Source organism: Cetorhinus maximus, chromosome 14 (genome assembly GCF_964194155.1).
Source record: "Cetorhinus maximus chromosome 14, sCetMax3.hap1.1, whole genome shotgun sequence".
NCBI classification, from domain to species: domain Eukaryota; kingdom Metazoa; phylum Chordata; class Chondrichthyes; order Lamniformes; family Cetorhinidae; genus Cetorhinus; species Cetorhinus maximus.
Genome location: NC_135892.1, coordinates 83,559,083 through 83,577,124, shown reverse-complemented (window position 1 = coordinate 83,577,124; position 18,042 = coordinate 83,559,083). Strand labels below are relative to the sequence as shown.

Genomic DNA, 18,042 nt, shown 5'->3' with positions numbered 1-18,042 from the left:
CGCGGGGAAGAGTTCGGGTGAAGGGAGATTTAAAAATCCATAGAGAAAGGCCGAGGCATCAAAACAGTATAGCGATGTGGGTAAAGACAAGCTGAGTGGGAGAGAAGGGGACAGAGAGTTTAACAAAAAGTGTACATCAGTGAATAACGTCATTGTAGGGAATAGAAGTAAAAAAAAACAAAGGATTTTTATCTGAATTCATGAAGCTTCTGCAATAAGATAGATGAGCTAGTGGTACAAATATAGGTAAATGATTTTGATCTCACCGCCGTTACAGAGACATGGGGCCTGAATCTCCACGGAGTGGCATTCATAGTCGGATTCCCTCTCCACTCCTTCTTTCTTATCTGAAATTTTTTTCAATCCTGTCTCGTCCAATCTTCCGACTCAGGCTGGGCGAGAATTGTGTAGTGCAGCACGCTTCTGAGGCCTTCAGTCAAGCGTTTCAAAGTCGATTGAAAGGAGCCACTCACACTTTTATGCAACACTAGCTGCCGTATACCGGGTAAGTTAAGGGCCCAGCCAAGTTTAAAGTTATTTTATAGGCCAGGGAGAAGGTAAGTGTCTGTCGTAAGACGGTGGGATTTTATGGATGGGTGGGTGGGATTTTGGTTGGGGGAGGGTGTTGGGTCAGGCCGGGCCTTGGATGACGGGGCTGGGCCACATGCAGGGCTGGAGTTGGATCAGGCCTTGGGATGGGGAGCGTAAGGTCAAGCTGGGCCTAGGGGCAGTGGGGTGAGGCCGGGCCTCGAGGTGAGTGCTGGGAGTCAGGTCTGGCCGGTGGGGGTGCGGGTGGCAGTGGTGCGGTAAGAGTTAGGAATTGGGCCTTTTGGGGGGGGGGGGTAAAGAATCCCCTTAGGGGGGTGGGGGGGGGAGTGGTGGGTGGCGTTGTTCCATAATGTTGAGGAAATTCCATTTGGATAGGGAGTGCCTGACGGGGAGGGGTAGTTGGAGGGATGGGGTGGGGGAGTCCCGTGGAGCGGGAGGGGTTGCCGGGGAGTGGTAGGAGTTCCCTCGGGGTAGGTGGTAAGTCCTGTGGGGCGGGCTGGTGTCGGTCTGTACAATAGTTACCTAGAGGTTAGAAGTGGTTTTAATTCTTCTAACTTTTTCTGGGTAACTATTGATGTAAGACAGCCGGAACCATCTGAAGTTTGTGATTTAAATCGCATTTTTGGATGGTTCCCAGTGCAGGAAGATTGCACTTCACGAGCAATTGCCGTGCAGTCCTTACTGGAGATGGGTGGGGTTTCCCCATTGCATCTTTGGGGTACCTCTCAGTTACACTGCTCTGGAGATCGGAGGTTAGAGTCCAAGATTACAAGGTAATCAAGGTTGGGAAATAAATATTCCAGGATACACAATATTTCGGAAAGACAGACAGAATAGCAAAGGAAGAGGAGTAGCCCTGATAGCAAAGGATAACATGTGAACATGAGTGAGAAAGGATCTGGCCACAGAAGATCATGAATCAGTATGGGTGGAAATGAGTGAAAATGGAAAAAGTAGAAGAAGTGAGTAAATCAACCAAAAATATAGAAAGAGATTGTAAGAACTTTTATAAGTACATAGAAAGGAGGAGAATAGCTAAAGTAAATGTTGGTCCCTTAGAAGCAGAGACAGGAGAAATTATCATGGGGAAAGAGGAAATAGCAGTGGCATTGAACAAATATTTTGTGTCAGTCCCCTCAGTAGAAGACACAAGTTTCATACCAGAAATACATGGGTATTTTAGTAAGGGGATAAAAAGAGTGAGGAAATTAATATCAGCAGAGAAAGAGTATTGGAGAACCTTAAGGGACTAAAGTCCGACAAATCCCCACGACCTGATGGCCTACACCCTAGGGTTCTAAAAGGGATAGCTGCAGAGATGGTGGATGTGCTAGCTATGATTTTCGAAAATTCCTTAAACTCAGGAACCGACCCATTAGGTTGGAAGCGGGCAAATATTACACCACTTTTTAAGAAAGGAGGGAGAGAAAAAGCAGTGAACTACAGTTCAGTTAGCCAAATATCAGTTGTTGGAAAAATGATGGAATCTATTACTAAGGATGTCTTAACAATGCACTTAGAAAGGCATAGAGTAAGCCAATGTGATTTTACTAAAGGGTAATCCTGTTGGACAAATTTATTAGAGTTTTTTGAGGATGTAATTAGTAGGGTAGGTAAGGGGGACGCAGTAGATCTAGTATACCTGGATTTTCAAAAGGCATTTGATAAGGTGCCACACAAAAGGTTAATAGGCAAGAAAAGGGCTCATAGAGTTGGGAGTAATATATTAGCATGGATAGAGGATTGGCTGATGGAGAGAAAGCAGAGAGCAGGCATAAATGGGACTTTTTCAAGCTGGCAAGCAGTGGATAGTGGAGTGCCACAAGGATCAGTGCTGGGGCCTCGGCTATTTACGGTCTATATTAATAACTTAAATGAAGAGACAGAGTAAGGTATCTAAGTTTGACGATGATACAAAACCCAGATGGAAAGAAAAGAGGACACAGAGAGGCGGCAAAGAGATATAGACAGGTCAAGTGAATGGGCAACAAAATGGCAGATGGAGTATAATGTAGTTATATAATGGAAGGGTGAAGTTATTCACTTTGATCATAAGAATAGAAAAGCAGAATATTTTTTGAAGGGTGTGAAACTTATAAGTTGATATTCAACGAGATTTGGGTGTGCTCATACAAGGAATGCAGAAAGTTAGCACTCAGGCTGCAAGCAATTAGAAAGGCAAATGGCATGTTGTCCTTTATTGCAAGGGGATTGGAGTACAAGAATACAGAAGTCTTGCTACAATTTTATAGGGTTTTAGTGAGACATCGTAATCTGGAATATTGTGTGCAGTTTTGGTCTCCAAATTTAAGAAAAGGTTTACCTGCGTTGGAGGTGATAGCGAAAGCCCCTGGGGTGGAGGAGATTGTCCGATGATAAGAGGTTGAGTAAATTGGGCTTATAATCTCTGGAGTTTAGAAGAATGAGAGGCAATGTCATTGAAACCTGCAAAATTTTGAAGGGCCTTGACAGGGTCAACCCTGAGAGATTGTTTCCACTAGTTGGGTATTCTAAAATATGGGGGCACAGTCTCAGGATAAGGGTCAAGTCGTTTAGGACTGAGGTGAGGAAAAATTATTTCACCCAAAGAGTTGTGAATCTTTGGAATTCTCTACCCCTGAAGTTGTGGATGAAAGACAGATTTTGGGTCTCCCAGGGAATTAAGGGATATGGGAAGTGGGCAGAAAAATGCAGCTGAAGCCCAAGATCAACCATGATCATATTGAATGGCAGAGAAGGCTTGATGGGCCAAATGGTCTACCCCTGCTCCTATTTCTTGTTCTTGTGTCACTGATGTGTTTTATCCTGGACTATTCAATTTTGATACAGTTCGCAGCATTTTAAATGACTGACTTAAAAGTCCATCATTTCAGACAATGGTAAATTTCAACAAGCCGGTCATAAGCATAACCTATGGCAGTGTGCAGTTCTTCAGAAAAAAATCTTGAATTGCTGCACTACATTTTTTCACCACAAGAGGAGCTCTATTTTTATTGCATGCTAGCTGACTAATTTGGTTGTAAAATTTAACTAATGGTCTCAATTTTTGTCACTGATAAGCAAACACAATTGAAACACAAAAAAATTAGAAATCACTAAAAATCTACATGACCCTTTTTCATAGCAAAAAGATTATGTTGACTGTATGTCTATGGTTTTGGTACTTAAGTTTAATTCCATTTTCTTTGATGCATTTTTCTTTTGCCACTTTCTTCCTTTTCTGTAATGAAAACCTCTAGATCAGCTATCAGATGGAAAAAAGCTGCTGCTGTGTCAGCAAAATAAACCACTGAGTGGTTTGGCCATTTACTTTCAATGCTATATGCACAAATTATTATAGTAGTTGTGATGGTCAGGGCTAGTTTTGATTAAATGAAGATTAGAGTTGTCTCTGAGCACTCTGCTTTAGCTCCAACCTAAGTACCGCAGTATCCACTGATGGCCATTGTTGCCCCGAAATATCAGCTGTGGATTGTTGATAGCACTTTTGCCTCTGAGTTGGAAGGATGTATAATCAAGTCTCACTCCAGAGACGTAAGCACGTGATTTAGGCTGACTCTCCTATGCAGTACAGAGATAGTGCTGCACTGCCAGAGGTGCCATCTTTCACATTAGACATTAAGCCGAGGCCTGCTCTCTTGGGTGCACATAAAGGATGCCATGGTGCAATTTTGAAGCAAAGTAGGGCACCTCTCCATGTTGTCCTGCCCAATATTTCTCATTTGCTGGCATCACAAGATCATCTGGTCATTATCACAGAAATTAGTTTGTTGTGTTTCTTACATTACATTCAAACCCGAATTTGTATGTGGAAACACACAATGTTACCTCAATAGCTGTAAAAGATTCAATTTATATAGCATAGACTACAACTCGATCTAGTTTGAAATGTACCACACAATGCTTCAAAACAGAAAATCTGCAGCATGTGCTGAAACATTCTTGATGGTGAAGCTTCTGTATGAAGTTTATCCCTGCCACTTTTTTAAAAAGTGAACAAAGGTTGTAATGTGAAGTCATTGTCAAGCCACTGTGAAATGAATAAAGCCTGGCCATTGCTCTTAAAGCAGATTTTTTTTATTTTTGCACTTGGAGATAAGGAACTACAAAATATATATCCTCCATTTAGTTCTCAGGGAATTATTTTCTCCAAATACCCCCAAACTATTAGTAGAAGTCTTGTTTAAATTGCTGAGATGATGGCACTTAGCTAAGCTCCACTAGAAATTCAATCAGTAAGTGCCTTCACTAAAATAATATTAATTGGCGAACTTTTTATTCCTGGATATTGATCCAAAACGATCAATACCAGGCAATACTGCTGTTGCTTGGACATGGTGGAGTTGGAGAACAATTGGCAGGATGTTAGGATAATATCTTGCTCAAGATTTCAGTTATTTTGTCAACAATAATGACACATGAGTACATATGGTGCATCGTCATATAAAGTGTGAGAAATGACATCCCTTCACAATGAATCTCTAAAAAGTCCCTAACAGCCCCTTGCACTGTTCTGTAAATTGTTTGGCCATATACAACCATTGTGGGTGTTTTTAAAAAATGACTGCAGATTTTGATTAAAACAATTATAACTGTCCCAAAATCTTTCAGAGGCAGTTGTGGATAGATTTAAATTCGCAAGTGCTGATGGGAAAAATATAATGTGCAATAAACTGCTAAATTGGTTAATATACTAGCCAGATTTTTAACATCCTAAAATTGTATTGCACTCTCCCCTTTTTGACGTAAACTACTCCCAAAATAGAAATTTTCACAATGCTGAGTGAAATATATCCAAATGCAGAACTTTGAATTGAAAGTCATCATCATGACTTGCATCCTTAACCTAAGACACATTTTTTGAGTCAGGGTCAGTTTATTTATATATATTCAGTATCATCAGTATGACACTATCAGACAGAATTTTGGTCAGTAAACCCATATATCATTCCTGGGAATGCTGTACTTGTATTGATACCTTAATCCAATTTTTAAAAATGAGTTAATAGCTGCACAAAAACAATTCTGAAAAATCTAATGTATTGCAGGTCTGGTAAACTCTCTGATCAGAATTTCTATATTTGTGAGCTTCCCTTTTTCACTCATATTGTCGTTCATGCCAAATTTTTCTGTTCAGATCTACTGGATGTAGGCATTGTGTTTAGCTGTTAAACCCTATGTAATCAGTTGTATTCCAGTCTCTTCTGGATGTATCTTTCACCCACACCTGAAAGTCAAAAGTTGTTCTGTAAGTAAAGACCATGGCCAGGATTTTACTTGGAGACTGATGGCTCAGCCAGACGGTGACAAATTGAGGGACCTTACCCGGATCAACAACTTTGGGGAACCTCACCTGGGGGTGGGTCATAACATATGTTAAGCGGTTCTTCACGACAGCATACATAAGGGGCACTGTTATATATACCATTACTGTTTCTAACCTGATTGGGCACCGTGTAGTCCATCGAGTGCCTCCTTCCAAGCAGCAGGGGTACCCCTCCATCTCACTGCGAGAAGACCTCCTCCATGCCCTTGCGATCACACCCCCTACTCCCCTTGCCAGAGCCTGTCAGATTGGCCCTGATGAGCTTGATCCCATTTACCTTGATGGATACTGGTCGAGGGCCTGCTACAGCTCCAGCAGTGGCAGCCACTCCTGGCCACTGACCAGAAAGTCAGAGGCAATAGACCTCAGGCAATTAATTGCCTGGAGTCATGGCTTCTGTGCCTTTGAGACAGGATGTCCTGCTTCCAAGAGCTGCTGGCTAATCAGAAGACCGGCAGCTCTTCAGTTCCAACAGTGCCACCAGGAGTGGCAGCCACTGCTGGAGCTGTAGCCCTGCTGCTTGAGAGGAGGCTCTCCATGGACTTCACGGTGCCCAATCGGGAGGTTAGAAATAGTAACGGTATATATAATAGTGCCTCTTACGTATGCTGTCGTGAAGAACCACTTAACATATGTTCCAACCCACCCCCAGGTGAGGTTCCCCAAAGTTGTTGATCCAGGTGAGGTCCCTCAATTTGTCACCGTCAGGCTGGGACACCCCCAAATTGTTATCCCCCGGGTAGGGAGGGATGAACTGGCTCCATGTGTTTATTCACCACCCCCCCACCCCCCCCAAAAAAAAAATTTAATCTAAAAAGGATCCCTTTCACAGATACCTTTTTCCCAGATCCAATCATTCAGGTTTTGAAGGAGCCAATTTGATCAGACTTTCTTGAGTTAAAGGTAAGAGTAAGTTTATTAACAACTAAAGGCAAGAAAGGATAAAATGCATGCATATACGGTCATACAGGTTAAAAGTAAGAACTTAACTTGAAGTAAATGTATCTATATATATATATGTTTTGTATATATATATTATATATATATTTATATATCTTTATATAAAAGAAGCAGTTCTTGACTCGTTGAAAGTAGGTGATTAAGCGTTGCAGCTGTTGCAATTCAAGGATTCCAGTAGAGATGACTCCGGTAGATGAATAGGCAGTTTCGAGGTTCCAGTAGTGTTGAATTCAGTAGAGAGGGAGAGAGATCGGAATACCTGCAAAATGGCGATTTGCAAGGGTACTATGTGTGGCTGTTACTTCTGAGTCAAACTTCCAGCATCAAAACACCCAACAGACAGGCATCGGGGCAGCTTTTCAGCTCACTTTTAACCCCTTTTTATATTCCAAGTGGGAAGCAAATTCACAAATCTGCCTGGGCATTGCTCACAGGATTTCTTGATGAGATGATACTCATCTCCCATTATGTCCCATTGTCTCTATAAGAGGAAGCAATTATGTCTTTAGGAGTACCATGTCTGGCAACAGGGTGGGTTCCATTATCTCTTAGCGTGTCACCCTGCAGCATTCCAGTCAGTGGCTTGTGTGCATTTTAAAAACTCAGATCTTATATTTTTAAAGACCAATATTTCCGGATGCAATTTGGTGTTTCTTCCTTCATTATCATGATGCATAGGAACTTGATATATTACCATATGTGAGCAAAGTTTGAAATCTCAAGGAGTGAATGGAAGTATTTTATGTTATATTGTGTGTTTTTTGAGCTTACGTGAAGGCTTGGATTTACACACCAGTTACCTGGGAGAGTTCCTTAGTATGACGCTCTGGTAAGTCAGTCTACCTCACACATGGAAACTACAAGGCTGAATTTTATGGCCCCCCACCTGTGTATTTGAAGGCGTAGAAAACTCTTAAAATAAAACAGGTGGCCTTTCCGCACGCCCCGTCCTGCCTCCCGTATTACGGTGAGCGGAGAATGTTGAGTCCAGGCTTCGTGACTATTTCTTCCTCTGGGATTGGCTGTAGTCACAGTAGTGGCTATCGCTCAATCCTGATACTGCTATTTCTGCAGAGCCCCTGGCCAATCAGATTGGCCGGCAGCTCTCTAAGGCAGGACTTCATTGCAGATGGGGGCAGAACTCCCAATTAATTAGTTAAGTCAATTAAGTTGCTCCCAGCATATTCACACTGCAGGGCAGCCGGCTTTTGAGTTGGTAGGCTGATGACTGACTTTTCAGTCGGGACAGAGTTTTGGGAATACTTCCCTGTAAGATCCACCCCATAGTAACCAAAGCAAATTAAAACAATGTGTTTGAAATTATAAAAATATATTCTTGGATCGCTAAACTAATGAAAACCTCTTAGAGGCATTATTTGTATTAATAACTACTGAATAAGGTCCAGGGGCAGGATTTTGAGTTCGGCGTGTGGGCATGATCGGTGGGGCTTGGAGCAGCCAGGAAACGGGCTGCCGCCTGCAATCAGCCCCCGACTTACGATTTCACGCTAGCTGGCCAATTAATGGCCAGTCAGCATGAAAGGCGTGTTGAAATGTTCAGCGCTACCGGGGTGGGGGTGGGAGGAGAGCGAGCGCTGGAGTCAGCGTGGGCATGGGGGAGTGCTCAGAGAAAGCTCCCTGAAGGCAGAGAGCTGCCTCAGGGAGCTGAATAATTCAAAAGCCATAAATAAAGATGTTCAAATGCCGAAAAAAATGTCCATGCACCAGGATCAGTCACCTGAACATATGGCTGATGTAAATTCTGTCCAAACATTTTTATCTTTTTAATTAATGTCGGAAACCTCATCCGGCCCTTGGATGAGGTACCCTCAAAAAGGCAAAGGCCGCCTGGCCAATTCGGCTGCCCGCCAACTGTAACATTGGACGGGCAACGAAAAATCACTATTGATTACTACGTTAATGGCCTTATTAGGCCTCTTAATTGTCAGCGGGCACGATGCCGTCTCTCGCATGTGCCCGCCAACTGATCGAGTGCGCGATGACGTCAGGACATTCGCCCAACGTCATCACATGCTGTTTAATGCTCGAGCGGGTTGGGCACGTGCCTGAATGCTAAGCGAAAAATTCTGCCCAGAGAATCCAAAAAAATGCTACCGGCAACCTTCGCAATATCTTTGATTTCAAGCACATAGAAAAGCCAAAACCTAATGATTTATCATAAATCTATTTAAATAATTTACTGTATTTTAACAAAGGATTGTTTAATTTGTAAGCCGTATTCCTACAACATGATTTAAGAAATCTCAAGAAAGTATAAAAGATTGAAGACTGGAGAAGTTACATCACATAACTTTTAATTTTGCCAAAATAAGCCTTGTTTACTGTGCAGCATGATGTGAGGAGGTAGAAGTAGAAATGATTCTCAAGTATTTTTATCTCTTAAATCCAACATGGATTCCTGGCTTCTTTCAGCAAAAGTAAATGGAGTACTTGCATATTTGTTTTCCATCTAGGTGAGCAATATATTTCTCAGGAATAGAATTTTATTCCCCTGCTGAATCCAGTGGAATCATTAAGCTTTTTCTAACTGGTATAGTAGAAATCCAGTGTAATGAAAAGCCTTCCTAATATGATTTGTTTCATTGCTTGAAACACAACTTCGGGTTCAATCCAGTACTCAGAAGAGATATAAGTTTCCATTCTATTTTGAAAATTTTTGCAGATATGCATTAAATGCTTCTGGACGGTGTTAGCTAACTTTGCAGTAGTTATGAGTCTCAGATCAGAAACTTACTAATGTTGCATCAATAGCACAAGCTGAAGCAGCAACACACACCCTTCTGGATCTGGGCCTTTAGCCATAGACTTAAATAATTTCTGGTAAGCTCTTCATTTTACCTTTTTCTCACTGTACCTGTCTTAGAATGTTTAAATGTTTGATATTACTCCTGAGGATTCTCATCCTCGCCTCAGTGATAAACAACTGCATCAGCATTAAAAATGACTTGGAACCCTCAGATTTGTGGTATAATTCCAGTGTAAAGAGAATCCATGCTGGTCAATATAACACTCTGTACTCCATCGTAAGTGTTTGAAAGGGGATCGGTTATCTCAGTTGGTTGGACGGCTGGTTTGTGATGCACAGTGACACCAACAGCGTAGGTTCAATTCCCGTACCACCTGAGGTCATCCATCTGCCTTCTGAACCTTGCCCTTCGTCTGAGGTGTGGTGACTCTCAGGTTAACTCAGCACTAGTTGTCTCCCTCTCTGATGAGAGAGCAGCTTATGTTGCTCTGGGACTACGGCGATTTTCATTTCATTTTTCATTTCAATGCAAAATACATTTTGTTTAGTGGGGGGAAAAAGAAACAAACCTCAAAGTCCAAAAGGCTGTGTTGTAAATTGATCAGGCTTCTTTAATAATGATTCCTTCCTTAAGTAATACATCTTCCTCGATGCATAGTCCTGCAATTCCTGCTGTTGTGTAGTTGTGCATTTGTTCAGCTTATCAGATTTATTTAAGAAGTTAATATTTCCATTTACATAGTTCCTATCATGACTTCATGATGTTGCATTGCACTTTACAACTAATGAAATACTTTTTGAAGTGCAGTTGCTGTTACAATACAGGAAACAATGGCAGCTGATTTTTCCAAAAACAGTAATAAACTAAATTACCAGATGATGTGTTTTAGGTTTGGTTGAGGGATAAATTTTGGCCAGGATACTAGAAAAACGCCCTTGCTCTTCAAATAGTGCCATGGGACCTTGAGAGGGCCAACAGGGCCTTGGTTTAAATCCTCATCCAAAAGACACCACTTCTGACAGTTTAGCACAGCCTCAATACTCCAATGAAGTATCAGTCTTGATTTTGTGCTCAGCTGCCTGGATATGACTTAAACCCACAATCTTCTGGTTCCCAGGTGAGAGTGCTCCCTTGCTAATGGTTGACTTTATTAGGAATTGTAGTGTAAGGAGGTGAAAGTTCACCTGAACTTGACCTGAATAACTGCACGTGCAAATATAAATTGGGTTTTTAAACCGAATCGACTAGTTTCATTGTCTGTACTATTGATGACAGGCCTTTATATAACTTACTTTCCAATGATGCATCCTTTATATTCATTTATAATTTTATTAGCTTTATTTTGTGTGATTGAATAACCCACAATAGACCTAATGTTTGGGTTGACTTGTTCATTTATAGTGGCCGCCATTTAAAGAGCTGTTGATTTCATGTTCAGAGGATTAGACACTGAGGTGAATTTTTCCTATGGCGGGCGGGCTGTTCAGAAGTGGGCGTGGGGGCACGTGGAGCCGATCACCACCATTTTATGCGGGTGGGCCAATTAAGACAGTGTCACATGAGCTGGGACATGTTTGTGAAGTGTGGAAAATTTATTCAATTATTTTATAAAACCTTCAGAAAACCTCATCCCGCCTGTGGATGATGTTTCCTAGAAAACACGAAGGCCACTTGGGTTCTTCGCCTGCCCGCCAACCTTAAGGTTGGACGGGCAGCTTTGTTAACAAGCTAAATTACTTTTTTAATGGCCTTAATAGGCTGTTGACAGTTCGGTGGGCTCACAGCCACCTCCAGCGCATGCCCGCTGAACGAAATATTGAAATGATGTCGGGACGCATGCCCGACGTCATTGCGCGTCAGTTTACGCATCGGCGTGTCGGGCCTGCCCCCGCACGGCAATGGCAATATTCTACCCACTGTCATACCTTCCTGGTTTCCAAGGCTACGCTGTGGGATGACTACAATTGAATGCAGGCTTGAGTTAATATTTCCCCTTCCTCCCCCAATTAGTTGTGCATTTTGGGAACGTTGTTGAATAGAGGTGAGCTTGCTTGAAATTTGACAATGGTTCCTCTTCAGGATATACGTTAGCAACCAATTGCCATATCATTAATCTACCTCTTCAGATGGAGTTCAATGTACATAAGAGTAGCTGGCTTTACATGAAGGCAAAATGTTATGTACAGTGATAATAAACAACAGTGAAAAATTAAATTTTCAAGCATAACATTTTCTTCTAAGTTAAGGTCACATCATCCCAAGGCGGCAGTCATCTTGGTGTCCAGTTATCCAACTGCTTCAAGCATGCAGGCCAAAACCTTGAATCATGGTAGAGAGTTGGGAATAATATGTCTGTATATCCGTGAAAATATATTTTTGAGGATATTTAAAAGTATACCTTGAAAGGATAAATTTGGCAATGTCTAAATTGTTTTTTATTTCTTCTTCAACTGAATATAGATAGTAGTTGTACTTTTACTTTGAATTTAAGCTGGACATAAACATTAACTGCATTTTTCTTGTAAATTTTTAGCATTGAGATGCAAAGTGTTACACTCACATTGGCTTCAAAGCTGGTGATCCATCTAGTGCTGAAGAAGCAGGAGGTAATGGAAACTAACTACTTGCATAACGATGAATCAATATGCTACCTCTGGGAGAGGCATCTATAGCGTTCTCATATGTGGCTCTGTTCTCAACAGAAATCCTTGAATTCCATAACTCAAGATCTCAGACAGTGGGTTCATTTAGTTGCACAGAGTTGTGGAGTAGAGCAGCAGACAGAAATCCGATTGACAGCTGCAAAAGTCCTCATTGATGCTGCCCCATCTTTGCTTGCCAATAAACAACTTTATTTTGGTGAGTAAATACTTCAGGCTAAATAGAATATGTAGGCAGGAAATGTATTTGCTGCTGCTCTGTGAATCGATGCTTGGATCCAAATACATTTGCATCTGATTTGTTTATATTCTTCCCCCAGAGGTATTTGTAAATACATTGTACAGTAATCTAAGCTTACATTATACATTGCATCTTTTATAATGTAATTCATTCTTTGATAGCTTAATATTACTACAACTCATTGAACTAGCACCTCATTCAGTACAGTGCTTTTTCACATTTAATCAAAGCCTGCTTTAAGTGCACTGAGCACCCCACAAAGTTTTGTTTTGCGCATGTTAATTAATCGTATTTGAAGGCCCCACCTTATCTGGTCTGAACAGGTCTAAAATATGTCAGTTCATAAAGAGTAGTTCTGATTACTTACATTAATTTCAAATCGTGAGTAGATTTCATAGTTTGCTTGTGGAGGTTAGGTCTAATCCAAATCTTACCTACCTGTATTTGGTAGGTAAATATTCTGATCAGAAAGACATATACATATAACTTTGTGGGCTGTAGGATATTTAGATCAGGTAGCCCTGGATGCAGGAGAATGAAAATAAATGTTGCCACCAAGAGTGATTTATTAAGATAACTCTGTATTTGAACGCAGATTTTAAAAAATTGTAATGAATAATTTCTAATCAGCGAATGCAAATGTTGCAGATTAAATTGAATGTGAGCTCACTTATTAGCCTAGTAGCTAAAGGCACTACCAGGTTCAATACTACACCATACAAACAAGAATCTCTCCATTCAAATTACACTCTGCTGATTTCAGCAGGGGCAGTAAATCAGGTGCTATAATTGATGTTATCATCTCGGAATAGGAGAAATCAGCCCCGTGCCTTGCTCGTAATCAGAAGCCAGTGACTCATGCTGAAGCGTATGTTCTAGAAGTGCAGTGGCACCATGCAGCTTTTCATACTCAGACTAGGAATAAGCATGCAGTATGGTGGACAGACACATACGCTCAGTATGTGCTGGACATGTGCCACCCGCCATATTAGTAAAGGTAGAAATAGTGGCATCCAGACATGCGGGTTTGGTAGCCTATATGCTGCTAGCCTGCATTTCTGGTTCCTGACCTATGATTGAAAATCCATTTGATAGTGTTCAGGAAAACATGGTCTACATGCCACCCAACTAGCCACCCCTAAAGGTGGATCCCTAAAGGGATGGCCGGAGACACTAAAAAGATCAATTTTTAAAAAATACTTACCTGACCTTGGAGCAATTCCTGGTTTCACTGCAGTACTGAAGATCATTACAAGACCCTGCCCCGACCCTCCTCCCGCAACCCCCCAAGCCCTTCTCTATACTGATAACAGTTCATCTTCCACTCCTGATTGCTGTCCCTATCCCACTTGTGGTTTCTCCCCTTCTCTTGTCCAGTTTCCCTCACCTGAACGATGCTCATTTTCCTTTCTCGGTCGTGCCCCCTCGCCCTCTTGCTTGTTTCCCCCTAGCCCTTCGACTGGTGGCCTTATCCTTCTTGGTCACTTCTTTCTCCTCCCCTGCCCCACCACCCAATATCCCCATTTCCCAGTCATTTACACTCTTCCCACCATTTCAATCCCGATCGCCCCAAGCCTGAGGACCACTGCCTGTAATTTGGCAGCCCAGCATTGAAATCCTCTTCATTGGCAAAATGCCTGGAGGATAGTTAGGCTGATACAATGTAATTCCTAAGCCTCTGTGTTTGGACATTAGCTGAGAAAAGAATATCTTTTACAGTGAAATGGCCTGCCGACTTTTATTGCTTAATCTCACTAATTAGTTTTGATCACTTGATTGAGGTATTAGAGAGCTGCCGTACAACCAGTCAAAAATTGGCTGGGGACCCAGGAAAGAAAAACATATTGTTATAAATGCAGTCCCTAAAAATTCCCCTTTTAATATTTCTACATTCGCAACAGGATTATTTCAGATACTTGTCACTGTGTAATTATAAACCCCCATTTGCGATGCAGATCTTCTGGATACTTTAACACTGTGGAAATGTATTTTCACCCTTCTACAAGATGAAGAACAAGTGGTGAGGGACAAGGCCACAAACATTATACAGATGATTCCACCTTCTCTGGAGGCTTGTAAAGAAGATGGTATGATGCTTGTTTTTTTCCCCCTATTTCTGAAAGAGAAGCTGATTATGTAACCAAAAGAATTTTTGCACATATAAAAGTATATACATCTATGTTATAATAGTGGCTGATCAAGATTGAAGCACAAAGTACATATTTAGGACAGGGAAGATACATCTCTGTTTTGTAAGTGGATAGCTTCAAAAGTACTTATATTTTATGAAGAGATCAAATACACAGTACTCCTGTGAGGTCTTTTATGACTCAGTGCCTCTCAACATAAGGACACAATCATGTTTAATTGAAATTACATACAAAACATGGAAAACATCTGATTGGTAGGATTGAAAACATCTCTAATTCTCTAATTGATAGAATGGAAAGCATATCTGATTGGTAGAATGGAAGATGTCTCAGATAGAATGGAAGGTGTCTCAGGTGAAATGGAAAATGTCTCTGATTGGTCGAATAGAGTATGTCTCTGGTCGAATGGAAAGTGTCTCTGATTGGTCTACTGCAAAATATCTCTGGTAGAATGAAGGATGTCTCTGCAGCTCATTTTAACTTCAGGAAATAGAGCTGCTATTTATGTACAATCACTGCTATGTTAGAGAAGCAAAACCTCCTGCAGGTTAAGGCACTTTTTCCCCTTGCTTTCCCTCCATAGGGTCTTCAGTCTTGCTCTGCTGTAGTCCAACAGAGGGTAGCACATGCCCTGGTACTATCATTCTTAATATGTAAATCCAGATAGTTGATGTGAATTGGCTAGTTGACCAATGAGAGTATAGGTTCCATGCTTGGTTTCCGCATAAACTTTTGCAGTAGCCATTGCTAGATAGCAGTAAGGAACAGGCACCCTGGGGATTATTTTCTTTCCTGCTTTCCAACTTTAGGTCCATTGCAATGCCCTAGTTGATTTCCTTGTTGAAACGAGCTAATCAAGCACAGTCTGGGAATGGGGCATATATGAGGATTCATTACTATATCTGGAAGGCCCTTTATTTGCTAAACCATGAGGTTTCAAACAACATTTTTTTAAAGGCTATACCTGTTTGTGTCGTTACACTTTTAGATCTAAATAGTTTTGAATCCCAGCCTAGATAAGTCAATAGAATTCAATCCTCTTTTTGTCCTTATAAGTTAATACAAATTTCAGTTTCACCCCACATGTAACTAAGAGTTTGAGCATTTATCAAATGTTGGTGCCTACTTGTGACTATCCACTCACTGGGTATTGCATTCTAGTCACGCTACATAAGTGATTTTCCATCTTCAGTGTTGAATTTAGTTCACCAACAGATAGATACAAGCTGGAAACTATATTTGAATCAGCCTCTGTCTTCCAATGCTGACTTACCAGTTTGATAGTTTGATCATTTTCACCAGTACAACATTTCCTTTCATTGGACATAGGTGTTCAGGTATACTGTAACTGTATGTTCATTCATAACCATGCATATCAATAAAGTAATTAACTGTAGCATTTTGCTTGTATAATGGCTCTAAATTGGATTCTTCCTGTTACCAGTATGAAATGTGAAAGGTATGTTTAATTTAATAAGCTCGATGTTACAAAGAACTGCAAACTTGTTAGGTTAGTGGTGCACTGATATTTTCTAAGTTTGTCAAAGTGTTTACATGGCTATTCACTTATAAGTAAAGCTTTAAAAGAAATGAATTCAAGTTTTATCATGTATAATTCATATGTTCTCAATACCATAACAACAGTGTTATTAAGAGCAAGGCAATGTTTTTGAGTTGATGAAGGTGTGAATATAGTCTCTTATCCATTCCCCTCCTTCCAATAATTTCCTCCATTCCTTCAGCAAATTAAAAATATTTATTTTAGATGGTAGAAGACTTCATTAACCCTTGTCAGAAGCTGCTTAGTGCATATATATTGATAGTTTAACCAACTGGATTTTAAGAAATTGGGTATTTATTTTCTTTTACTAAAGTGCATTAAGTGAAATGCTGCACTGTATTCTTTCCTCCTTGTCTGTAATTCACTGTACCTCCTTAATACCTCCTTGATGCTGACACTCCCTTGTGCAGCAATGAAGAAACAAATGGTGCAGTAAGGAAATACATGGCATTGAGTCAAAACTAATAACTGATACTCAGACTGAAATTTTAAACATTAAAGAAATAGCCTTGAGTGTACTGTACCCTTACAAAACATTGATATGGAGTGTAACATAACACAATGGCACAGCTATCCTGGGATGTGAGATGCATGTTTCATGTGACAGTTCATAATGATAATGAAAGACTCTTTTCTAAAAGTTTTCAACAGCACAACTGGGAAGTTGGAGCAGACAATAAAAAATTGGTAGTGTTGTACTTGACTTTATTAAAATGCAGCATGTTGTTCCATGCTTGGAGTTGCAGCAATTGAATAGTGCCATAGCATTGGTTTGCACCCACAAATCATCTCACTGAGTGTTTCATATCAGCTTTAATATTCAAGGATGAGTGTTTCATATCAGCTTTAATATTCGAGAATGGAATCTGAGAAAGGGATGGAAGGAGACCCACCTTCATATTGTTTCTGTCCCCCGAAAAGCAACGTTGGCAGAGTCCTGGGATTAGTTGCCAGTGGGCCAGGGCAAATGGCTTGGAGAAGCCTGAAAGGGGCAAACAAGGAAGTATATCAAATAACTTTGCTCTGCCTCAAAAAAATATTTTATTACATTTCCCATTGACAAACTCAAGTCATTGGAGATTGGAATGGTAGGAAATTAAGCAGTTTGTTTTAATTTCATTTTAAGTAACTAAAATAATTCAGGAGTATCTTGCTATGCTGAATATGACAAGAAATCTAAAGATTATCAGCTTATCTGCATTTTCTTACACCAATCTTCTGTCCATTTCACATTCCATCTCCAATTCATCATTTCCCCTCTCCCCTTCTGAATCATATTGCATGCAATAGCTGATAGATAATTTCCAACAGCGAAATAAAAACTACCTGAAGCTATCACAGATCCTCTGCTGAGTAAGAATCTGTATATAATTGGTTGCAGGTCATCAGCATAGCCATCATGGAGCTGGCGATTTGGAAAATTATGTTAAAATTGGGATTGCAGAAAACTTAAGAGATTTGGAACATTTTTTCAAATAACAGAAAATGTTGACATATGTTGTCTCTTCCTTAAATAATTATTTGCAATGGTTTTAGTTATGATTTAACATTGTAAAGTTTGTTGTAAAAATATTATAGCTGTTTTACAGGTTATGCCACAGTGTGGTTAGTACACATGTTGCAGTCTTGCCAACAGTTGTGATTCTAGTAAGATAAATTGTACTATTATATTATAACATGCATCTCATACAAATATGACCATACGAACATACAAACTAGGAGCAGGAAGAGGCCACTCGGCCATAAGACCATAAGACATAGGAGCAGAAATTAGGCCATTCGGCCCATCGAGTCTGCTCCACCATTCAATCATGGCTGATACGATTT

At 40.6% G+C, this 18,042-nt stretch overlaps 1 protein-coding gene across 2 annotated transcripts in view; it reads left to right on the top strand.

Moving 5' to 3' along the window:
* thada (THADA armadillo repeat containing) overlaps window positions 1-18,042 on the top strand; it is a 423,827-nt gene that overhangs the window by 343,564 nt on the left and 62,221 nt on the right. For both annotated transcript variants that reach the window (XM_078557163.1, XM_078557162.1), the window contains 3 exons: window positions 12,137-12,209; window positions 12,306-12,462; window positions 14,460-14,591. In XM_078557163.1, the coding sequence (XP_078413289.1) occupies window positions 12,137-12,209; window positions 12,306-12,462; window positions 14,460-14,591 (362 nt within the window). The remainder of the gene's footprint in view (window positions 1-12,136; window positions 12,210-12,305; window positions 12,463-14,459; window positions 14,592-18,042) is intronic.